Source organism: Camarhynchus parvulus, chromosome 4 (genome assembly GCF_901933205.1).
Source record: "Camarhynchus parvulus chromosome 4, STF_HiC, whole genome shotgun sequence".
In the NCBI taxonomy this organism is placed as follows: domain Eukaryota; kingdom Metazoa; phylum Chordata; class Aves; order Passeriformes; family Thraupidae; genus Camarhynchus; species Camarhynchus parvulus.
Genome location: NC_044574.1, coordinates 62,047,292 through 62,071,040, shown reverse-complemented (window position 1 = coordinate 62,071,040; position 23,749 = coordinate 62,047,292). Strand labels below are relative to the sequence as shown.

At 49.4% G+C, this 23,749-nt stretch overlaps 2 protein-coding genes across 2 annotated transcripts; one reads left to right on the top strand and one right to left on the bottom strand.

The window, feature by feature from the left end:
- Positions 1-182: 182 nt before the first annotated feature.
- CNOT6L (CCR4-NOT transcription complex subunit 6 like) lies at positions 183-19,906 on the top strand. The gene is made up of 12 exons (XM_030947978.1): positions 183-231; positions 12,983-13,104; positions 13,213-13,399; positions 13,786-13,871; positions 14,210-14,299; positions 15,072-15,140; positions 15,394-15,551; positions 15,916-16,070; positions 16,327-16,478; positions 17,198-17,422; positions 17,881-18,083; positions 18,185-19,906. The coding sequence occupies exons 2-12, from the start codon at positions 12,993-12,995 to the stop codon at positions 18,395-18,397; spliced, it is 1,650 nt and encodes a 549-aa protein (XP_030803838.1). The 5' UTR covers positions 183-231; positions 12,983-12,992; the 3' UTR covers positions 18,398-19,906.
- A 2,316-nt stretch (positions 19,907-22,222) lies between these two features.
- Positions 22,223-23,696, bottom strand: LOC115903471 (interleukin-8-like). The gene is made up of 4 exons (XM_030947979.1): positions 23,636-23,696; positions 23,014-23,149; positions 22,670-22,753; positions 22,223-22,562 (listed from the first exon to the last, which is right to left on the bottom strand). The coding sequence occupies exons 1-4, from the start codon at positions 23,694-23,696 to the stop codon at positions 22,403-22,405; spliced, it is 441 nt and encodes a 146-aa protein (XP_030803839.1). The 3' UTR covers positions 22,223-22,402.
- Positions 23,697-23,749: the final 53 nt, after the last annotated feature.

The following is a 23,749-nucleotide window of genomic DNA, read 5'->3' as shown; positions in this document are numbered from 1 at the left end:
CGCCGCCGCCTCCCCGCGCCCGCCCCCGTCTCCTCCGCCCTGCGCGCCCCGGCCGCCGCTCCTCCTCCTCCTCCTCTCCTTCCACCTCCTCGCCGCCGCCGCTGCCGCTGCCGCTGCCGCCCGGGCCCCGCGGCTCCGTCCCCGCTGCCCGCGGGCCGCCGCCCGCATGTCGTGTGCGCCCGCCCCGCCGCGCCGCCGCCGGCCCCGCCGCCCCCGCCGCGCCGCATGCAGGTGAGAGCGGGCGGGAGCGGCCCCGCCGCCATGTCGGGCCCCGCCGGCAGCGGCGCGGCCGGGCCGCGGGTGCGGGGGGTGCGGGCGCAGCCCCCGCCGCGGGGAGATGGCGATCGGCACCGCGGAGCAGCCCCGGAGGCCGCGGCCGCGCTGCGGCCGGAGCCGGAGCTGCCCGAGGGGATGCCGCGCTCGCCTCGGAGCCGCGGGGGACGGCCGTGGGGAGAGCCGTGCTCGTGGGGCCGATTCCCGGCACGGGGGGACGCATCTCGGCCGTGGGGTGAGCCGTGGCCCTGGGGCAGATCCCGGTCGTGGGGTGAAGCCGGGCCCCGGTGTGAACCCTGGCCGTGAGGTGAGCCCCAGCCGTGGGACGAACCCCAGCCGTGGGGCAGATCCCTGTCGTGGGGTGAACCCCGGCCATGGGGTGAGCCCCAGCTATGGGGTGAATCCCGGTCGTGGGGTAAAGCCCGGCCATGGGGTAAACCCTGACCATGGGTGAGCTGCGGGGTGAATCCCAGCCTGGAGGTGAACCTCAGCCCCGGGACTAATCCCAGCCGCGAGGAGACTGGGGCTGGAGGGTGGTGCGTGGCCGTGGGGCGAATCCCGGCCACGGGGCCAAGGCTTGGCCCCAATCCCCGCCACGTGCCGTGGTGGCATCTCGGCCTGGCACTGTGGGTGACCCCCAGCGGGTTTGGGGTGACGGCGTCTTTGGGGTGAGGGTACTTTAGGGCCTAGGGTGTTTTGGGGAGATGCTGGTCTCACCACCTTTTCCCGTGGTCCGCAGCAGTTCCGTGGTAGGAGGAGGGTGACAGGAGCGTCACCTGCAATAAAACCTGGGCTACCAGCCCAGGCATGGTGCTCGCAAATGAAAGTACGCACTTGAACACTGAGTTTGGTTCCAGTCTGGGGCTCGCTTGTTAAACTGCAGTGCTCCTCCTCAATGTGGTGGTGGAGGGCTCTGTTGCTCCCCGCCACGCCACATTTTATCTGACCTTCTGGAAATCTTTAGACCAGTGGCTTTTATCGGGCCCTTTTGGAAACTTTGAATAGGCTGAGTATTTGTTTTGGGGAGGTACAACTTCTCCTGAGTTGCCGTGCTGATAAAGATTTTACACGGCCTTGGTTAAGCAGGGAATTTTTTACAATTAAAATGTGACGCTGCCCCACAAAACTCAGAGCTAACCCAGAGCGGCAAACACCCACCCAGGAGTTGTTCATGGTGTGTAGACATGGCTGATAATGAAAATTATGGCAATGTGCTTATTTTTAAAAAGAAAAAAAATTAGCATGTTATTCCTCACAACCCAGGGAATTCCTAGAATCATTGTATCATCCTGTGTCCCGGTTTGGAGGGCCAGAGAGCTCTGGTGAAGGCGGAGCATGGCCTGCCAGGGATTTCATTTCTGTGAAAAACAGGGAAATGGTCCTGCCACACATCCCTGTCCCGGAGGGCAGCATCCATGGACATGGCTGTGGTGCCTCCCAGCAGATCCAGGCTGGCAGGACGCTGAGTTTTGCTTTGTGCCACAGCCTGACCCAGTGTCCTGGATGGAGCCCTGCTCCCTGCCCACCGAGGGAGGTGTTTCCAGCCTGACTACAGAATTTGGCTCTGGAGCAGATGGACAGCGTGCACTGCTGGCATCTCACTGCTCCGTGCTCTGGAACAGTGATCCAACCTGCAGGATGGTGTCGGTTCACCCAAACACAAGTTGTGTTTGAGCTCCAGCCCAGACACCAGATCTCCTCCTGAGGTGACTGGAGGTGACTCCAAAGGCCCCGCTGCAGTGTGCCTGTAGGGTTTCACAGAGCAGTGGAAATTCTGCAGTGCTCTGCTGTCTGCTAAACAAACCCTGCTAAACACTTTCAATTTTGTTCCCTTCTTACTATTAAAAGCGGGGGCTGCTCTGAGTGCTGAAGTACAGCACAATTTAATTTATTCCCTTTTATCTCTTCCTACAGGGGCTCTTTCTCCTTTCTTTTGTGCATTTAACTGAAGGACAAAACTCACTGTAAGCAGTCCATAGGTGTTCCTGTGCAAAGTTTAGTTTTGTGGCACCCTTGGAGGGCCAGTCCCTAACGTGTCAGGGCTAAGACTGCCCACCAGCAGCCTGCTGGACAAACTCACCCTGGCTGCAGCATGGAGAAGGCAGAACTTTGCAGTGGCTGTGGAGTTTCCCACCCAGCAGGACGAGCTCCTGCTGGCACAGCTCTGTGTGTGCCGTGCCGGAGCGTGACCCGTGACTGCCAGAGCTGTGCCAGCAGCAGCCCAGCTGCAGGAGGAGCACAGTTATCTGCACAAGTGCACTCTCACTGATAGAGCTTGTTTGCCTTGCCTCGAGGGTGCTTCTCCCCAGCCCTGGGAGCAGTGCTCCTTCCAGGAATGGAGCTGCCTGCCTGGGAAGGAAAGGAAAGATAAATGGATGGCTGCTCCACATGTATTTACCATCCTCTTCCCATCCAGAATCTGTAGGAGCCCCATCACATTTGCAGTGGGAATTCTCTTGTTGGCTGTTCTCTTTCCATGGGATAAAACTTCCATTCCGTGGGAGAAACAGGGAGCATTTTGTTGTTTCCCATTAACAGTCGTGGTTTTGACCAAGTTTAGCTTTCACACCAGTCCTGGGAGAAAAAAAGCCAGAAAGTGATCCCAAGGTATGTGTGTGGACTCTATTAGGAGAATGAAAAAGCACCAGTGGAGAAAAATTAATTAATTTCCACACTGGGTAAGCCTCTACTTAATTTAAATCTAAACCACCAAGAATTAAAACTTAGAGTTAGGTAGATCACAGCAGCCACTGGCTTTTTTGTTTGAGCCAATGTGCACAAATGGAGGGATGTGTTTCTTCTTATTAAAACCCTCCCCAAGGTTTTAGATTATAAAATTATCCATCAGTAACTTGCATAATTTCCAGGCAAACTTTCTTGAATCACCCCCAAAAATTCTGCTTTTATCAGCTCTAATCTGCTGGACACTTTTGGGTTACTTGGGCTTAAAAGGGGCGATAAATCCAAATAAGTGCTTACTTTTTACTTGCTTACTGTTTAGTGGAAAGAGGTTCGGGGAGTACCAAAAGGGCACTCGAGGCACGGGATTGTAACCTGATTTGCAGACTACTGAGAAAGCAAAAGTAACAGTGGAGCTTAGTTTTTTGGGAGCATAAGATGGCATTTGTGAAAACTTTAAAAAAATAAGTTAAAATATGTCTTAGGCATATTTAGATTCAGGAGGATTTGCTGTGGATTTAGTGCTTTAGAGCATTAAATGCTAAGCCTCTTGTAATATTTTTTTGGTCCAGATTCTGTGGTTCTCTTGACGGCAGGCTGTAGTCAAGGCTTGGGTGCTTGTTACAGTGACAGTGTGGTGTAACCTCACCTTCTGATTAATTCTTTGGGTTTCCAGTGATTTGTCTGTGCAGCTTCTCCATCTCACCTGTAATGATTTAAAAACAAAAAACAAAAAAAAAGGAGGTTTATTTATCAAGATCCCTAGGTGGTGACAATATTTCTGGAATTCTACTGCTCTCCTTCCCTGACTTTTGTGCACCTCGGGGCTGTCATCAAACTTCCCACCACAAGACCGCCCCAAAAAAGTTCAAATTAAAGTAAACTGAAGTGTCTGGCAGGAAAGGGCAAAAAGAACTTGACATGCACAGGATTTTCTGGTCCCATTTGTGCCTTCAGATCTCGGGGCTGGATGCAGAGAGCACTGTGGAAGGCCTTTAGCTGAACTTGCTGACTGGCTCTGCTGGCAGCTCAGTAAACTCACAAAAGGGCTACGTGACACCCACCTCCAGTGGCAAGGTGCTCAGCCTGACTGGGGGACTGCTGTGTGGCTGTGTGGGAGAAAATTCCTCTCTCCGAGTTGAAAAAGAGAAAAAACAAAAAATCCACGCTCCCCCCAAAACAAAAACAAAAACCAAACTGAAGTTACTCTGAGTAAAAGGGAGCACTGGAAGAAAATCTTCCTGGAATCCTGTTTAGGAGAACAATTTTTGCAGTCTCTTGGGTATCTCCTTACAGAGATGTAGCTTTAGGAGTGTTCAGCTACCCCCAGGAAGCAACTGGGCAGGTGGTCATGGCAGACAGAATTAAAGACAGGCAGAAATGCTCTGTGTGCTGTCCTACAAGGAACACATTTTATCCCTTGGAGGGGCAGATGTTCAACCAGCACTTAGAAAAATGCTCCAGGACCAACAAAAAGCAGCTCCAAGCAATTGTAGCTCCAAGTCAGGCGCAGTCAGCCAGCACAGGGGTTTTGGGAGCTGCACCCACACCAGGGGAGAGGAGAGAAGCCCAGTGAGCTGTTGGGAGTAATTTAACTACAGTTTGTAGGTGGTGTGTGCTCACGCCTGCTCTGGCATTTCCTGAGGGCAGTCATTAGTGCTGTTTAGGACTGCACAGCACCATTTATGCTCAGCATTAGTGGGGTGTGCTGTCCTCCCCATTCTGCTTGCCTGGCTGGGGAGGAGCTTGGTGGTTTTCCTGAGAAAGACGGAAAAAAATGTGAATAAAAGGGCTGTGGGACTCCAAATGCAGATTTGCAGGATATGAAGGCTGGGGTGTAAGTGCATGTTCTAAATTAAAATTTTCCCTTCAGAAGGAGTTTAGTTTTTGGTTCCCCCCACTTGCAGCTGGAGGGCTGGGAAATTTCAGACATGAAGAGACAAATCCTTCAGAACACCCTGCCACCATCCCTGTTGATTTGAATCTGGATTATTCCTTACGCCCTAAACAAAGCATAAAGGGAAACCTCTTGTGCCCCCAGCCGGGAGCAGCAGGAATTTTTATGGAGGCAGCTCTTGTCCCGTGGGCCTTTCCCCTTCCCAGGTTCTGTACGCACCTGTACTCTGCAGAGGCTATGTTGGGAACAGGAATGCAAAGCAAAGCTCCTTCATCCTGGCCCTTCCACAATCAGCTCTCCAGGTCAACAGCTCCCCACACTGCTGCTTCCAATGGCCTGGAAGGGAAGGCCCAATTAAACATTTTACATGATTTTTTAAAGGCAGAAAAAGTTCCTGGGCTGAGGCAGCTCGTCAGGCTGCAGGAGAGGGAGGAATGTTTAGCCTTGTGTTGCTGCAGAGGCAGCCTCCTCCTTGCTCTGGTGTCAAACACATTTTTTTAAGTTCATCAGATTCCAGGAGTACAAAGGAAAGTACAAAACCCATAAGCTTTTGGTCAAGCTGTTAATAATAATCAGGATTTGTGGCTGGTGTTCAAGTTTGCTGTTTACCCTTTAGGGCAGCTGAATGAATTGCTCGGGTGGTTTTCCCCTCGCTTTTCAGGAATGCTTCCATCTGAGTGAACATCTTTGTGCCTTCTAATCACAAATTAGTTTTGCTTTCAGGTTTTTTTTTCCCCCTTCTAAGAAATTAATCTAAAGGCCCTTTCAAAAGGCTCTGGATTTACGGACCATCTAAAGAGAGGGCTGAAGCCTTCCTTCTGCAGATTTGTAGCTTTTTTCTCCATAGGATGCTCCCAGGAAAACTGAGAAAGGGGGAAAGCAGAAAGCATACTTTGTATGCTTTGCTGGATATCCCCATCCTGTGTGAGATCACAAGGGGGGTGTATGAGACCAAAAAAAAGTCCTTTATCCTGAGTCAGCCTCGACATGTGGAGAATATCCTTTGCTCTTCCTGCTTCCCCTATAGCTCAAAATTCAATTTCTACTTCTTGTGTTGCATTAATTTACAACTGGCCCTGGCAGTGGGAAGGAGCTAGCACAGGATGAACGGCTGCCCAGGCAAAATTCCCATTTGTGAACGCCTTTCCTTGAATCCCTTTTTGTTCTAGAAGGTTAAGAAAGCAAAAGGAAAGCAGGACCAGATGACTTCTCACATACCAGAACATTCCCAGGTGCCAGGAAGAGCTGGGCTTACCTTTTTTTTCCTCCATCCAAGTCACATCTTGCCACTGGGAGACGGTCAGTCTCCAGGGACATGTTTGTACCTGTGCAAGGAGCCTCTTCCCCCTCCTCCTCAGTCTGGAGCAAAAGACAGGGAAGCAATGGAGTGCACCAGAGGAACTAGGAATGTTTGGAGTGCATGAGAGAAGCACATCTATGGGTATTTTGAGACCTCTGGACAGACCAGGAGGTTTGAGACTAGGTGTTTTTCTGCAAGGTGTTTTTCTACCTGCTCCAGGAACCCCCAGGTGCTTCCTGTGCAGGTAAAGGGGGAATAATTCTGTTTTAAGTCATTGGCCATTTATTTCATGGCAGCTGCAGGTCTGAACAAAACAGCCCTGGACGTGGGGAGATGAGTATAACTCACAAGTATTTTCTGCTTGGAAAATTACCTGCTTGAAAACCTCAGGCTGTCAACAAGGCTCCAGCATTCCTGAATCCTTACCTGCCTCCTGACCTACCCACTGTGTCTGTGCTCTTCCTTTACTCTCCACTTCTGTACAGCAGGGGAGGTAGCACCAGGCCTTGGACTGCATTTGTCTGCTTCAGCTTCATTTCAGAGAGCTCTGTAATTAACCTCTCACCTGCCAGTATGTTCAGAAATACCAGAAAACCAACCTGCTTGAAAAACTACAGCAACACTTGCCAAAGGTCCCTGGCTTTAGGTGAAATCCCTTTACATGGCTGAACAGAGGAACCCACACAAGCCGAGGAGCAGGTTACCCAGGGAAGCTGTGCCTGCCCCTGGATCCCTGGCGGTGCCCAAGGCCAGGCTGGACAGAGCTTGGAGCAGCCTGGGACAGTGGAAGGTGTCCCTGCCCATGGCAGAGGTGGAACTGGATGAGCTTAAAGGTCCCTTCCAACCCAAACCAGTGTGGGATTCTGGTTGGAAGTTTAAGTAAGCTGGAAATGCTCATGGGAAAGACTGGGATAATCAGATACAGAAGCAGCTGAACTATCTTTCAATATTCAAATAATATGCTTCGCTCAGGCTATTAGGCAAACTTTTTTTAAAAATGCAAAGTACATTTAAACACAGCCTCTGGAGAAGAAGGTTTATTCCTATAAACTCGGGGGGGAGTTTAACAGATCCCTTCTCTCTTTTCTGAGCATACAAGCCCCGCTACTCTGAGCACTGTGCAGCATCCTGGGGCCTGTTCAGACTGAAAAGGCTCATTTATTGTGCCAGTGATTGCAAAACAGTTTCCACTATCAGTGTGTGCTTTTTCCTTTGGCTTTTTTTTTTCCTTTTTCTCCTCCTTCCTTTTAAAATCTTGAGCTTTGACTCATCCAAACTTACCTGTGGTTGAACAAGGCAAACCTTGTAACCCTAAAGCTGTTTGAATTGAGTTTTTCGGTGGCATTTTCTTTGGATTGTTGAGGGAGAGTAACTGATGTGTTGCTGGGCTTTGCTTATTTTGTGGAAGTGCTGGCAGTCTCCCACTGAAAAGGGAAGATGACGCCTTGGCCATGGAAATAATCTCATTTCTTTTCTCCTAGCACAAACTTTGCTTTGAAGGATGAAAGGGTATTGATGATTCCAGCTGTATCTTAAGCTTGGTTCATTGAGAAGACCTCAGTGTGCATGGATTCATAATTCCTGTGGAGTTTTGCTCAAAATCCAGGTCAATAGCTGACTCCTCTCCAGGTATTGATCCTGAGGAGTTGAGTGAGGCACAGTGCTGGCTCTCAGCACAGCCTGAGCAGGCTCTGTATCATTTCTGAGTGACTGCATGGGTGTCAGTTCAGCCTTGTCAGTAGAGCAGCCCTTCCCCTCCTGGCTCAGAGGGACACTGGCACACCAGGCACTGCCAGCTCACTGTGCTCGTGCTCTTTGGGATTTTCTGTCTCCCCAGTCCCAGGAAAACCTCCTGCTTTGAGCTGCAGCCATCCTTGGCTGCTTTTTTGCCATGCCCATAGCCCAGGACGGTGTTTTGTCTTGATCCAGCACTGGCTTCTTCCTTCCCCAGACTCCTGGTGACTTCAGCTCCTAATCCTTTAAGCCACTCTGTCCTGGATCTCATTAGAAGCCCAGCACTCCCCAGGGGATGGAGCAGCATTGCAAATGGGTCATTTCTCTGAAACAGTGCAAGATAGTTGTGTAAATAAACAAGCACACTGCTTAAAGCAGCCCTTTGGGGGCTTCTGATGACATTTATTTACAGGCTGGCTGCTGGGAACACTTCTTGCCCTACAGTGGCCCCTTGCATGCATTTCTGGTAAGCAGAGCCTTATTTTGGGGAGCAGCCTGCCCTGTGCTTGCTCCAAGAGCTGCTCTGGAAGCACCAAGTGTAAAAGGCACCTGCAGACCTGATGTGGGTTCCAGGAGTTGTCATGCACACCCTGAGAGGTAACAGGCTGCTTCCAACAGGGAGGAACTGTTCCTTTGGAGGGAGGGCTGACTCTTAACCAAGCACAGCAATAAAAAGCAGCTGTGTAATGCTGTGTAGGATTTCCATACAGTAAATAGTTCAGCTGGTCCTGTAAGTGGGGGTGTGACTTGGAGGAAAAGGAAGGGTGGAAACCTGGATGTGCTTGTGTTACCTGTGATTTAAGAGAAGACTGCTTCATTTAGAGGAGATGAGGGGAATAACTAGTGGGTGTATGTCAGTGGGACAATTAGCATTTCCATCAAGTGAGTGCCAGTTGGCTCTGGAATTAATCAAATACAGCTCGTTCCCTCCCTTCCCACTCCTCCCCTTGGCTTTTGCTGTTTGCTTCTATGACTTGTCTGTGCTTCTCTGGGCTCAGACAGATAACCTGGAGCCCCCTGGAACCCCAGCACCACTAAATTTACTGCCAGCTGTAGGTTCCTGCTTACCTCTTACCTTTCTCTAGTCTCAACTTGAATTTCCCTGTGCTCTATGTCACACTTCCCTCAGGGATTCTTTCAAATCTCCTCAAACATGGTTTTTTAATTGTCTGGGTTTTTACAATTAAAAAAACATGATGAGGCATTTACATTTGATTCCCTGCTAATCTCTATTCCCAGTCAGGGTATTTGGAGTAAGAAGCTGGAAAGACAGTACCTGGGAGGGCAGACTCAGGGTGCTCCTTGAATTCCTGGGAGAGGCAGTGTACACAGAGGTGGTTGGACATGGTCCTGCAGGAAAGCACCATGACAAAAGCTCAGATCCACGCCAAAGACCATGAGAATTCCCCATTCTCCAATATTTTCTTGCTGATTTATGCACACTAGATGCTGTATATAGTGATACAGCAAATAGTTTACCTTAAACTGACACATCTGTACATACCCCAGTATTGGCAGGTCTCTTTGAATCCCCTTCCCATACCCTTGAACAATCACCTGGTTTTCCTGCCCCACAGAGGAGGAACTCCAGTTTTTGTGTTTGTGATATTGGCTGTGCTTCTCTTCTCCTCGGGGAGGCCAAAATGGGGTGACTTTTGTTACACTCCCCTAAAAGCAGAGCAGTGCAGACAAGCAGCCTTTGCAGCCCCTCAGGCCTGATTCCCAAGCACAGAAATGGCCATGGGGATGAAGAGATCCAAAGGGTGCTGTGCCCAGCTCCCAGCCCAGCTGCCCAGCCTTGGACAACGTGTGTGTACACACGTGCACGCCCTGCCAGCCCACGGCGTGGCTCATTGCTGGGAGGGATCAGCAGATGGGAGGGCATGGACACTGGGCTGTGCTCACAGGAAGGAAGAGCCACTCAGGCCTGCCTGCTGGATTACTTCCAAAATGCTTTGGCAGCTTGACTCACCCGTGTACAGAGGCTGGGGGAAAAAGGAAAGAGTCACAAAGAATGTCACTGGGCTGCAGGCGAGGGTGGAGCTGTGCCCAACATCCAGGAACACAGGGCTGCAGCAGGAGGCAGGCACAGTTCTTCTCCACTTGCCTCCTCTTTTAGGCACTGAGGTATCAAACAACTTGAACAAAACACCTTATGGGCGCTGTAATTTAAGAAATGCATCTTCTGCACCCTTTGGGGAAGGGACTGTGTGTCTGAAACCCAAAAGTTCCTGTTGTTTGCTGCCCAAAAAACATTTTTTCATATTAAAGCCTCTGCTGCAACCCAGTAACTCAGCCTTTGCTCTCTGACACTCCTCACACCTTCAGTAGTGTTCAAGTACTCACTTCTTTTCTCCAGGCTTTAAATGATAGTCATTTGCATGCCTCATACATACATGCAAGAACAGCCCAGCAAATAAAACAGCATAAAACCCCAAAAGTCCAAGGAAAAGGCAAGCACAGACCTACTGGTGGGAACACAGTACCTGCCTCTGGCCCTTTTTATATCCACCTCAGAAAGCAGCTTAGGCTCACCCAGGACCATACTTAGGGTTGCAACTGAATAATCCTGCTCTGCCAGTCCCCTCGGGGTTTTTTTGGACCCACAGAGTTCCATTAAGAACCCCCAAAGTTTATAAATATTGTTCTTACTAATGCACTGATGTCCTCATCTCCAGGTTTTCTGTAATTTACACAAAATGAGGAAGAGATTCTGTGTTTAATGTACACAAAATCAGGGCTGGATCTGTAGCAGAGAGCAAGTTTTAGTAGCTTCAGAAGTTTTCCAAGGGGAGCCTTTAGGAGAAAGGCCTGCCAAAATTTGCACTGATGCACATTGGATTTTGGAGTTAACAGATCCAGGGAACTCAGTGCAGCTCCCTGAAGACTGCGCAAAACCAGGTTGGGATTTCTGGATATTGTTTTAGTTCCAGGACAAGCAGAGTGGGAGATAGGAATGGCAGGAGTTGGGCAGAATCCATTTTTTGCCTAAGAACAAAATTACACATGGTGACTTTCAAGTCTTGCTCAATGTTGCTGTGATGCAGAAGAAGGAGAAAAAAGTGCATTTGATTAGGTTTGTTTTCCCCTCTCTGTAACTGTGGCAATGGCACTGCTGCCTGTTTGACTCACCACGATTTCAAAGCAATATTCAAGTGACTAACAGCTGAAAAATGTGATGTCCTTTGCCTCCCAGCTCAGGGCTCTCTCCTCTGCAGGCCCCTGATGGCCACACATCGCTCTGCAATGGCAGAGCACTTCTGGATTTCAACATCATTTCTTTGGCTGCCCTGCCAGGGAGCACTCCTGGAGCTTTCACATGGTGTCAGGGGCTCAGTGGCCATCTCTGGGCTGGTGTGGATGGGCAGGGGGTGGCTCAGGTGGTCTCAGCACCGTGGTTTTAAGGACTTCATCACAGAGCACTCACCCAAATCCTGGGTTTGGACAGCAAAGTTTTCTGTGTTTTGGGTCCAGGTGCCGTAGAGGTACAGATCAGTTTGAGATCTGACAGATGAAGCAGCAAGGGCAGGTGGAATAGGGCTCTTGTGGCTGTGAGGAGTTTGAGTGCTCCCCACTTTCACACCAGCACTTGAAGAGCGAAGATAAATCCAGCAAAATGCAAGCACCAGACATTTGGCACTCCCAAAGCACAGCCTGCTCGTGTGAGGGGGGAAGGCTGTTGTGATTTGGGGCTCTGGAGCGAAGATGGAAGGATTCCAGGTGTAATCCCTTGCCCTTAAGTAACCGGTTCCCTTCATGGCCCCGTGCCAGGCAGTGTGAGCACAGAATCCTCTTATCCCATAGCTCTGCTGGCCGTGTGACCTCACCTGGCCATCACAGGGGGCTATAAATAGATGTGGGGCTCACATTTGCCCCTGCAGTTCCCTTGGGCCCTGGTCAGGGAAGGAAGCAGCAGCCCTATGAGACCCTTGGCAGGGGACAGCCCTGCCAGCTCCTGCCCTGTGCCAGAACGCTGGTCTGGCTGTCAGCATCAGCTGGAAAACACTGCAGGACTTGACCCTCAGAGAGGGAAAGTGGCATCTTGGGTTAGCTGGACTTGCTGAACAGAACCCTCAGCTTGTTACCTCAGATTCAAGTTGGAGCTGTTTGAAGAGCTTCACAGCTGCTGCAGCTGGCTGGAGGAGAGTCTGTATGAGGGAAGAGCTGCATCCTCTGGAGCAGCTGCTTTGGAATTGTGTGAAATCAAGGCTTGTGGATTTTGTGTGTCTGGGGAGGAAAAGATCAGCCAACAGCAAACGGGTGTTTTTAAATCACACACAGAGTCCTGCTCAGCACAACAGCCTAGGGAGGCATGGAATAAAACCTCTCCCTGTGTCCCCTGGCAAGTGGATGGTTCTTGAATGGGACATCAGAGCTCCTGTCTGACAGTCAGGACAGTTGGATGAATTTGGCATGCACAGGCTCTTCCTTAGCCTTCTGATATTCACATTTTGCACTGGGCTGGAGCCCTTTGTGCCCCAGAACAGCTAAATGGGAGCTTTACCTGAGCTCTTTGTGGCTTCTGGGCCATTAGGAATACAAAGGTCTTCACTGATCCCGAGGATGAAAAAGCACAGAACACAAAAGCTGGATAGTTAATGGGAAAATTGAGCTAATTCCCCCTCAGACTGCAATTTTGAGCAGTGAACTGGAGTGTAGTGCAGTGGAGAAGTGGGACTTTGTAAGCTGAAGTTAAGAGCCTTCCCTTCAATCCTTGGTTCCCTGTGGAAGCTACAGGAGGAGCAATCCAGGAACAGCAGAATGCTTCTGATCTTGTCCGCAGGCTCTGCACAGCAAAAAAATCCATGGGTTATGGGGGATAAACTGGGAAACCCAGCAGGTGACTGCAGAAACCCCAACTTCCTAGGATGAAATGCTCTTCTCCATCCTGGAATTCTGCCCAGGTGTGAGCCCTGCTTGGCAGCCCCACAGTTATTGTGCATAAACTCCGGTATTTACTACTGCTATTGGTAAACTGGTATAAACTCTGGTATTGTGCATAAACCCTGTGGTGTTGCAGGGTATCCTGGGAAAGGTCAGCTCATGGCAGGACAGAAAGGAAGGAATGCTGTGCAGTAACAGTTGTGATGGTGTTTCAGACTAACAGGGATGCCAAAAGAAAAATATGATCCTCCAGATCCTCGCAGAATTTACACCATCATGTCGGCGGAAGAGGTGGCCAACGGGAAGAAGTCGCACTGGGCTGAACTCGAGATCTCGGGTGAGTTGGTTGGGGTTTAAATTCCCACAGCTGGTACCCCAGGCCACTCCAGATCCCGAGGGGGTCCAGACTGAAGAGGTGTTTAAGCTCCTTGCTTTGCTCTTCCAGGGAGAGTGCGGAGCTTAAGCACGTCGCTGTGGTCACTGACACACCTGACTGCTCTGCACCTCAATGACAACAACCTTACTCGCATTCCACCTGATATTGCCAAGCTTCACAATCTGGTTTACCTGGATCTGTCATCCAACAAACTCAGAAGTTTACCAGCAGAACTAGGAAACATGGTGTCTCTCAGGTGAGGGGAATTATTCTGGTTAACTTCCCAACAAATCTCTGACGTGGGATTGGGACCGAGAGTTTCAGTTTGTTTCCTGTGCCTGTTATTTCAAATAATCCTGAAAAACTCCAGGCTGATGCAGAGCTTCGGTTCTAATAATTACTTTTGGGTTCACTGATTGTTGATATATCACTGTTTCCATCCCTGGTTTCATCTTGGGCTTTGTGGCTTTTTCCCCCCTAATGAATCTATTTCAGTCCTGCTTTGACATGGGAAGATTGGCATAGCTTTCCATAATAAAACTCAGGGTGAAAAGTGTTCTCTTTGAGGACGAGCAGTGTACAGCACCTTAGGAGTTTGTTCTGCAGTAATCCTCACCGAGAGTGTTTTTGCATTTGCTGCAGGGAATTGCTTTTAAACAACAATCTGTTACGGGTTTTGCCTTATGAACTTGGACGGCTCTTCCAGCTGCAAACCCTGGGTTTGAAAGGTGAGCTCTTCCCAATTCCATATTCCTACGAGTTCTCAGGAATCCTGAGGGGGGCTGGCCTCAAAACCTTCCTCTGTTACCTCAAGGTTTTCTTACAGGTTATTTTAAACATTAAATTGGTAGGAAAAATGACCAGGCAATTGGGAGAACAATGCTTCTCTTTCTTAATGCTGCTAAACTTCCTTAGGAGCTCATTTCAAATCTGCAGTCAGGGAAATAAACCCTTTAACCTGCTGAGTTAATTTGTCTGTTCTCATTCTGGGAGATTTTCTTTGGGTGGAAAGCCTCAAGAAAGGCAGGCAGCTGATCCCCCTGCTGTTGTTTTGTGCTGTTGACAGGCAATCCTTTATCCCAAGATATTCTCAGCCTCTACCAGGATCCAGACGGAACCCGAAAGCTACTGAACTACATGCTTGACAATCTAGCAGGTACAGCCCAAGGGATCTGGTGGAAGAAGGCTTTAAAAGTAGCGTTTGCTTTAAAACAAGACTCTGAACCACTGCAGGGAGAGTATTCCTTCCCTGCCACAGTGTTTTTGTCAGGTGGCTCCAGTCATATCCCAAAACACACCCTCCCCCCCAGTGGAAGAGGCTGATTGTACTGTCTAAGGGTCTTCTGTGTTACAGCCAAATGTTCTCTCTGTTCTGTTTGAAACCCTTCAATTACCAGCCAAGGGCAAAGTCTGCCTTGCTGAAGCCATTTTGGTTCTCCCCACCAGAAATAATCATTTGAATGCAAGCAGAATGTCAAATTTAGCTTAAGAAACACGGAAGCCATTAAGAACATCCAGTACCTGACCTGAGTCCTGCTTTGTGGTTCTGTAACTGAGCCTTCTGCTTTGCCACTCAATGTCTCCCAGGTTCAGGCACTGCAGGAATGATGGATGCAGGGCAAGGTTCTTGGAGAAGGGATGGCTGAGCCATGCCAGGATTTACCCTCCTTCTTCAGCAGATTATTCAATGTGCAGGAGTATTTCGGTGGTGCTTCTAAATCTGAGAAGAAGAGACAGAAATAGTCACCAATCTTACAAATGACATTTTTTCTCTTACTAGAGCTACTCATTTAAATGATTTTTGCCTCCCCTGAACACTCGGGGAGTTGGGGATGCAAAACACATTATTGTTCAGTCATCACTTTAACTTAGGAACTGTAACTTACAAATAGAAACTCTGAATTAATCACTGGTTTAATTTTTTGCAGTTCATCCAGAGCAGCTGCCTCCAAGGCCATGGATTACTTTAAAAGAGCGAGACCAAATTCTGCCCTCAGGTAAATCTGTGTTCACAAGGTGACACACTGAGAAACTTACCTTGGGCTTCATTTTCCTGGATCAGAGTGAAAACAGCAATTCGTTCATTTGTACTAGAAAAATTACCATATGGCTGTGCTGTAAATACCATTTTTGACATTTGAATGGCATGCTGGGCATTTCTTTTCCACATTGGGCTTTGTCACTCTTGTCCAAGCCAAAGAGACAATCTCCAGAGGCTGACAACCTTTCCTTTTCTCTCTCTCCTTGCAGCTTCATTTACAGTCATGTGTTACAATGTGTTGTGTGATAAATACGCCACCCGGCAGCTCTATGGCTACTGCCCGTCCTGGGCACTCAATTGGGAGTACAGGAAAAAGGGAATCATGGAAGAAATCGTCAACTGTGATGCAGACATCATCAGTCTTCAGGTAGTAAAACTGCATTTTCCATCAGAAACAGCAAACGTGAACCTCCACCTTTAGGATTAAATGTTTTCTTGGGAGCACCATAGTCACCTGCTCAAAAGCAAATTCCAGGTCTTCCCAATGCAAGCTGTATATCCATATTCCAGTGTCAAACACACCAGGTGTGGTCTGCTGCTATCCAAAATACACCTCTCACTTTGCCTGTGGGAGGGATTCCAGGAAATGCAGAAATGCACATCTGTTCCCAGCAAGCCATTGGTCTAGGAAAGGACATGGATAGTGCAGCTTTTCTGCCTGCTAGCCTGGGCAGACACAAGGAAGGGTTTCCTTCACTTCTTTAGTCTGAGGTGTTTGTGTACAATTGCAGGAGGTGGAAACGGAGCAATACTTCACCCTTTTCCTGCCAGCCCTGAAAGAACGGGGATACGACGGATTCTTTTCTCCAAAGTCACGTGCCAAAATCATGTCGGAGCAGGAGAAAAAGCATGTGGATGGCTGCGCCATATTCTTCAAAACAGAAAAGTAAGGGGCGGCAGCAGCTTCCAAAATTTACACTTAAACCTCAGAACAGCTCCCAGTCATTAGGATGGAAGTGTCCCAAAGCCTGAGCTGCCTCTCAGAGTTTTCACCGCAAAAGAAAAACGCAGCTCTCGGGTTGTGTCCAGTGGTTTGGAAGAGAGGGAGCCTGTGGGAGCAGACAGGGATGGTTTTCAGATGGGGACACTGCCACAGGGGCTGTGTCACAGCTGCTCACTGTGCTTCTCCCCTCTTTGCCCAGGTTCACTCTGGTGCAGAAGCACACGGTGGAGTTCAACCAGGTGGCCATGGCCAACTCGGAGGGTTCAGAAGCCATGTTGAACAGAGTGATGACCAAGGACAACATCGGGGTCGCCGTGGTGTTAGAGGTGCACAAGGAATTATTTGGAGCAAGTGAGTATGACTGGTGTCCTCACTGCTACTCAGCTCCAGGGACAGGCACGAGTTATTCCTAGGTAATCCATGCTGTTCCCATTGCTAGTGCAGCCAAACACAGCCTATGGGTGCTCAGACAGGCAGAGATGACATGGTCTGGTTGTGCTCACAGCACGATGCCCAGCATTTGCTTTTCTCCTTTCAGGCTTCTATCCCTGCTTACTTACTCTGTTAATTTCTGCTTGAGCAGCTCAGCTTTCCCAAGGTCACTGTGTTTACACACATTTGCTCTTACCAGTAGTTGGCAACAATGTTCAACTTCTATTTTCAACTCTCTTTTCCTCCCCTGGATTGACTCCTTCCACCCTCTCCCAGTGATTAGATGTCAGTGCTAGTGTACTGATGTGGAAGGAGGAGATTATCAGGTATCTTTTCCTGCCTCTTGATTGACTGACTGTCACATTTTCATTAAGTTTGATCAGATGCAGCAGACAATTCCAACACAGGTAGCTGCTGTGTCTCTATGGCTCTATCACCCTGCTCTGTCTCCATGGCTGGGGTTTTCATGGCTTCAGAGGAGGCTGGAAGGAGCTCCCTGGGTTGTTTACAGGCATTTCAGCAGGTTTAAGCAAAGAAAACACACCCATCTGCTGCTGTGTCTGAGCCCTGAGGAGCTGCACCCCGAGTATGAACAAGCAGGAACACAGAACCTCTCACTGCTAACATTGTTTGTCCAGGTATGAAATCGCTTCACGTGGACAAGCAGCTGCTCATTGTGGCCAATGCCCACATGCACTGGGACCCCGAATACTCAGATGTGAAACTCATCCAGACCATGATGTTCGTCTCAGAACTGAAAAACATCCTGGAGAAAGCCTCGAGCAGGCCCAGTAGCCCGACAGCAGATCCCAACTCTATCCCTCTGGTGCTGTGTGCGGATCTCAACTCACTGCCTGACTCAGGTAAGGCTGGCTTTTAGGCCTGACTTTTAATTTACCTTCTTAGAATGTTCAGGTCCACTTTCTCCTCTGAAGGTGAGGGGGTTGTTTGCACTGCCCAGGGAAGGCATCGATGAAAGCAGTTCCTAGGAACTGCTGCCTTTGGAAATCTGGCTGAAGAGACTGTGAGTCCTCCGGCTGAGTCGCCTGCTTTTCATGCTCAGCTAGACACTCCAGGAGAGCTGGCTGCACCTGCAGAAGTGTAGAAAGGCACAGTTAGATCTTAAATAAATCATTACATAAACACCATGCCTGAAGCAGCAATAAGAAGTAGGAAAGAAGCGAGTTCCTGATGAAGGCTTTCTAATGAGAGGGGTTGCTTTGCTAACTCTGAATTCCTGGTGCCTTGGTGGCCTTCTGGTTTTTAATAGCCCAAAGCTGTCTTTCAAAGCAGCACCCTAAACCCTTCCCCTTGCCCACAGGTGTAGTGGAATACCTGAGCAATGGCATCGTAGCTGACAACCACAAGGACTTCAAGGAGCTGCGTTACAACGAGTGTCTGATGAATTTCAGCGGCAATGGCAAGAACGGAGCCTCGGAGGGCAGGATCACGCACGGCTTCCAGCTCAAGAGCGCCTACGAGAACAACCTGATGCCTTACACCAATTACACTTTCGACTTCAAAGTAAGCCCCGATCCCCGCTCGGTTCCCTGACCTCGGATGCCGCGGGGTTAACGAGGGCGGGCCCTGCCCTCACCACGCTCTCTCCCTCCCTCTCTCCGCAGGGTGTGATTGACTACATTTTCTACTCCAACACTCACATGAACGTGCTGGGAGTGCTGGGCCCTTTGGACCCTCAGTGGCTGGTGGACAACAACATCACAGGGTGCCCGCACCCGCACATCCCCTCGGACCACTTCTCGCTGCTGACGCAGCTGGAGCTGCAGCCGCCGCTGCTGCCGCTGGTGAACGGCGTGCACCTGCCCTCCCGCAGGTAGTGAGTGCAGCTCCCGCCCGCCCCACGGACCTGTACACTTGTAAATCCCTCTAGATAGGAGTGAAGTATGGCCAACCTTCAGCTGCTTCTTCAAGCTCCTTTCCTTATGTGTTTGAGAAGAGATTTTTGCACATTTTGGTGCACATCGGTATCATTTGGCACTAGGGCTGGAACCAAAGTATTATTCCCCTTTCCAGGTTTTTAATTTAATTTTTGTTTGTGTTTTGGGGTTTTTTTTATTCTACTTTAAACTGGCTTTTTCTTTTCAGTAGGAAGCTGCACTTCTAAATGGACAAAAGAGATGTAAAAAACTTGCATTTAACATATTTCAAGGTAATGCTTTTTTTCAGAACGTGGCAAATTGAGCCAACCTTTTAAGGAGAAAGAAAAACAAAACTAGAGATGCTTGTATTGTAGAAAGAATGTTAGAAATACTGTTTGTTCGAATCCAAAATGGAGACTCAACTCTGCATCTGACATAAATTTTGCACATTAGCAAAGCACTTAATTACCTGACTATAAATGATTGGCAGCATGCCCCTGCCCCTCATCTCAGTACTATCAGAAAACCAAAGATAGCCAAGTATCTGTGATCAAATTCGAGCTCTAAATCCTCCTGGTTCCAATTTGTTTGGGAGCTGTTGTCAGTCAGGGCTGAAGTAAAAAGCTGCTGGTTCCTTCCCAAATGTTAATGCTCTTTGGATGTGTTGGAAATCCTTGTTTTCTTTCCTTTTAATGCTCTGGGTGGCCAGTTCAAAACCTTGTGCCTCAAGAGGCATTAAACATGACGCAATTTTCTGGAGAAAAAAACCAAAAAAAACCAAGTTGTTTGGCTGCTTAATGTTAAAAAAAAAGGCACAGTGATAGGAAAAGGTCGTGTCTGTGTTTTTAAGTTTTTCTTTATTCTGCTTTTTTGCTGCTACAAGATTTTCTTGAATTTCTATTTGAAACTTTTCATGCACTTTACTGTTTCTAGTCTCCAAATGTGATATTTTTAATAAATGAAAAGCATTTTCCATGATGTGAATGAAATTTTTAAGCAGATTGATAAGCCTATATTTATGTCTTATTCGTATACTTCAAAAAAAGTCCAATTTGAATTGTGAAATTAGTTTTAAATACAAAAGAGCCATCTTCTGTCTTGCAAAACTGCCAAGTCAGGCTGTTCCTCTTTAATTAAACATTTCCTTTGTCATTTTATACACAGGAAATTTTCCATAGGGGGGAAAAAAAATCAATTTGACTTAGAGGAGAGACTATTCCCTGACTCTGACTAGGGGCCAGGGAGGGGGTGGAGTGGGCCAGAAGGCAAAAATGGGTTCAGCAAAGTGACAACTCCCTTGGAAAAGTGCCTAAAAAATGGGGGTGTCATCTATGGCCTGGGATCAATTGGAAGCAGTGGGAGCTGGGGGAAAGTCCTGCATAGCACTTGCTTTGTGCAAAACCAAAACAAAACAAAACAAAACAAACACCCAGAAAAAAAAACAAAAAAAAAAAAAAAAAAAAGAAATCCCTTTCCAGAGATGGATTTTCCTCTGGGTGCAGGTATCTCTGTTGGAATATACCTCAGCATTCCCTACCTGGCCATGGCACATGGATTGGAGAGCACTGGAAAGTAGAATAGCATGAAAAACTTAATTCTGTGGACATTACCTTTCTGTATTCAGCTGCTGTATGTTTTTTGGGGAGGGGGGATGCTCTACTCCCCCTGTTCCTCCAGGCACGGTGGTCCCAGCGTGAGCAGTGTTTCCTAACCATACTTCACTCCCAATATTTTTGGAGCTGTTTGTACAAAATGGAATTTCTGATTCGCCCGTGACTGTCTGTGAACTGCAGAGAAGCCCATTTAGTAATAAAAATCCAAACCCAGCACCAATGTTTTGTAATGTGGGGGTGGGAGAGGATGGGGATGGGAAAACCCAAACCTTGGCAAATGTAAGCTGCTCCAGCTGGATTTCACTTGGGTTTCTAGCCATGGAAGTGTTCCATTGCACCAAGGTGTTCCACTGGATTTTCTCTGCTGCACTTCCCAATGCTCGTCACGCCGCGTGGTTTTTAACTCAAAAATGGTTTTTTAACAGACATTGCGCAAAAAAACCCCAGTTTTGTTCATGTTTCAGTCAATGCATATGTTTACCTGCCTCTCCTGTGTGGCTCCCTCCTGGTTTTCCCTTCCCAGCAGGAGCAGTGAGGGGATGGTGCTTTTTTTCCCAGCCTCGGTTCCCAGCATGTTGCAGGCAATACCTGGAAGAAAGGCTCCAAGCCCTTCCCTGCTGCTCACTGCCTCTGTTTGCTTCCCAAAACACGGTGCCTGGTGTCCACTCCCCAGCAACAGCACTGCCTAAAGCCAGTAGAGAAAACAAAATCCAACACCCTTCTACAAGCAACTTTTTAAAAAAACTCAATCTGGTGAATCTGTCCGATTACGGGGTTTTGTGTGTGTGTATATATATATACATATATATATATATATAAAAAGAGAATTTTGTACAATGCAGCTGAATATTTCTGCTTCCTTCTTTCACTGCAAGGAGACTGAACCTTACGCAAGTTTGGTCACGCACACTCCCTCCCCCTCACCCTTTGGTGTTCCAAGGTGACCCAGATCCCAAGAGAACCTGGTGGGAACCACTCACATATTAATCCTCTCTGCCAAGCATCAGCCAAGAACTCACTTCAATTAGAAATAATTTTAGATGGAGATCATAAACCTCTAGATCCAGGTTTGGCACAACCCCTCCCTGTGGGAATGGTGAAGGTGAGAGTGATCCCAGTGCTTGGGGTCCATCCATCCTCTTTGGAGGCTCTTTGCAATGGTTACTTTGAGAGCTCAGGGGGTTTTAAGTCAGATTTTTTTCTTGTGTGGCGCCTTTGCAGGCGGGAGGTCCCATCCCTGAAAAGGTGGAAGTGCCCATGGAGCAGGGGCAGCTGCAGGGTCACTCCCGGGCATGCTTACACTACAGTTCTGGGGGGATTTACGCCCTGCCTCATGGGAATAGCAGCTTTGCTTCGCATTTGGGAGCCTGGTGGGCTCTGGCAGGAGGAAACACTGCTTGCCCTGGACCTTCGGGCAGATGGGGAAAGGGAGGTCATCAAACCCCTGAACTGCTACATTTTTCTTCCCTTTAAAAATTACTTTTTTTTTTTTAAATTTGCTCACTGTGCAGATGGGATATTGCTCACTCACATTGGAAAAGGCTAAACATCCACCGGTTCCTTCCCACCTGTGTACTTCCACATCCTTCTGGAGTCAACAAACAGCCCTTTTGCAACCATTCTTATCCCTGCTGTGGTTCCTGAGGAGCACAGGGCAGGAAGAAGGGGGATACAGAGCCTGGGTGGGTGTTTCCCAGCTTGCCACTGCCCAGGGACACATTACTGGCATCAAGTGGGGGTGGGTAGGCAACACAAATTTGGTTCCTGCAGACCTTAAACACCTCCTCCCAGAATGGCCAAGCCAGATTGCAAACAGGGATAATCCTGCACAGGTCACAAGTCACACCTGTGTCACCTCAGTGCGTGTGGCCAAGGCACACTGATTGCTGTGCCAGGCTGGGAAATGGGACTCCACAGAAAGCCTCAGCCAGTCACTGGGAAATTTCCCACTTTCCCAGGAGCCAGCAGCAGACCCTATCCAACTCCTGCAATTACCTGCTCCTGCCAGGAGCTGTCAGGAAAAGGCACCAACTCCTGGAGCAGAGGAAGCGTCTTCGGCAAGGCAGCCAAAGGCTTCATGGTGCCACAGTCCAGCCTAACTCCCCACCGCAAAAATCCCAATTTTTACCCAAATCCAGGCAGAAAGAGCTGCCACAGCCAGGAAGGGGGAGAACACTCATCCTTTTATTGGTGCCACCGGGATGGGCTGTGATTGTGTGCGGGAACAGTGCAGGCACCCGAAAGGGAAGGAAGCAGAGGGTGCCTGAGGGGAAAGCAGGGAAAGGCTCCTGCTCTGCCAAAACCCAGGAGCAGAGAAGGGCCAGTGTTGTGCCACTCAAGCCAGCGTGTTTCAGGGCAGGGGGGCTGTGTCATTCCTGTCCCACGAGGGATTCATAACCATGGATTCCTGGGATGTGGCCAGTGGGAAGGACAGGGTGGGGGGCCTCCGAGGGGTCCGGCAGCACGGTGCCTCCCGCCGCAGCCGTGGCAGCACTTTTTTGATGCCATTCCTGGAGATTTTGTGGAGGGAAGGAAAGGAAACCAGGAGGGTCAGGGGAAAGGGATGGTCCTGCAAAGGTGCTGGGTATGTGTTTTCCAGCCTCTGGGCATCGCCTACCTCTGCATCAGCTTGTGGATGAGCAGCTGGATCCAGGGCGCCTCGGGGGTCACGCACACCTGCCTGTTCTTCTTCAGGGTGAGGCTGCAAGGCCATGAGGCCCCTCAGCCCCATGCACGGCCCTTCCCCAAAGCTTTTCTAACCCACAGAGAAAACCCCCCTTCTCCCTCGGCATGAACATTTTGGGCCTTGACCTGATGACCCTGAGCCACGCAGGGAGGGACACCCTTGAAATTGGGACCAAGAGTCACCCCAACATTTATGGGCTTCCCCCCTCCACGTACTTCTGCACCAGTAAACAAAGGAGCAATTTGCAGGGATTTGTTCCCAGGCTTTGCACTTACATGACCTCCTTCCTCCTGCAGTGAATGCCCGGCGGGGTAACGTGGATGGTGAGGATCAGCCCCAGGTTGATGACGTGGGCGGTGGATTTGATGCACTTGCACCTCATGTTGGTCAGCAGGCTCTCCAGCGACAGACCTGTGTCCCAGGGCAGCCCATACCAGGTCTCGGCCCCCCGAGGGGGAGGCACGTGGGGACACTATCCCCTTCCCCACTATCCCATCTCATCCCATCCCATCCCATCCCTGACACCCAGCAGGGCTAATCCTCCCAGCACAGCCTCAAAGCTTCTTGTCCGGTATATGAAAGGGGTTTAGCTGCAGGGTTGGAAAACTTAGCCAGCATTTTATGAAATAAACCCACTGTCCACCCACCAAGCACTCGAATTTTGTGGGGGTCTGAAAGAGAAGCAGTTTAAACCCAGGAGGCAAACCCCCCCTCTCCACCCCCAGTACCCCCCTCCAGCTTAGCCACAAGGTTTAAAAGACAAGCTCAAAGATAGGCAAGAACCAAAACTGAAAGCTTAGTAGATAAAACCCACGCTCAGCCCCATCTGGGACACCCAGCGCTGCTGTCCAGGCGTTTGGAGGGGCCATGGATGGACAGACACCCAAAGGGACTCACCGCCCGCTGGCACCAAGCTGCTCAGGAGCAGGAGCAGGGCCAGCGCCAGCAGCAGCCGCATCCTCACCGCCCTCCCCGAGCTGTGCCAGTGCTGCTTTATAGCCAGCCCCTCGC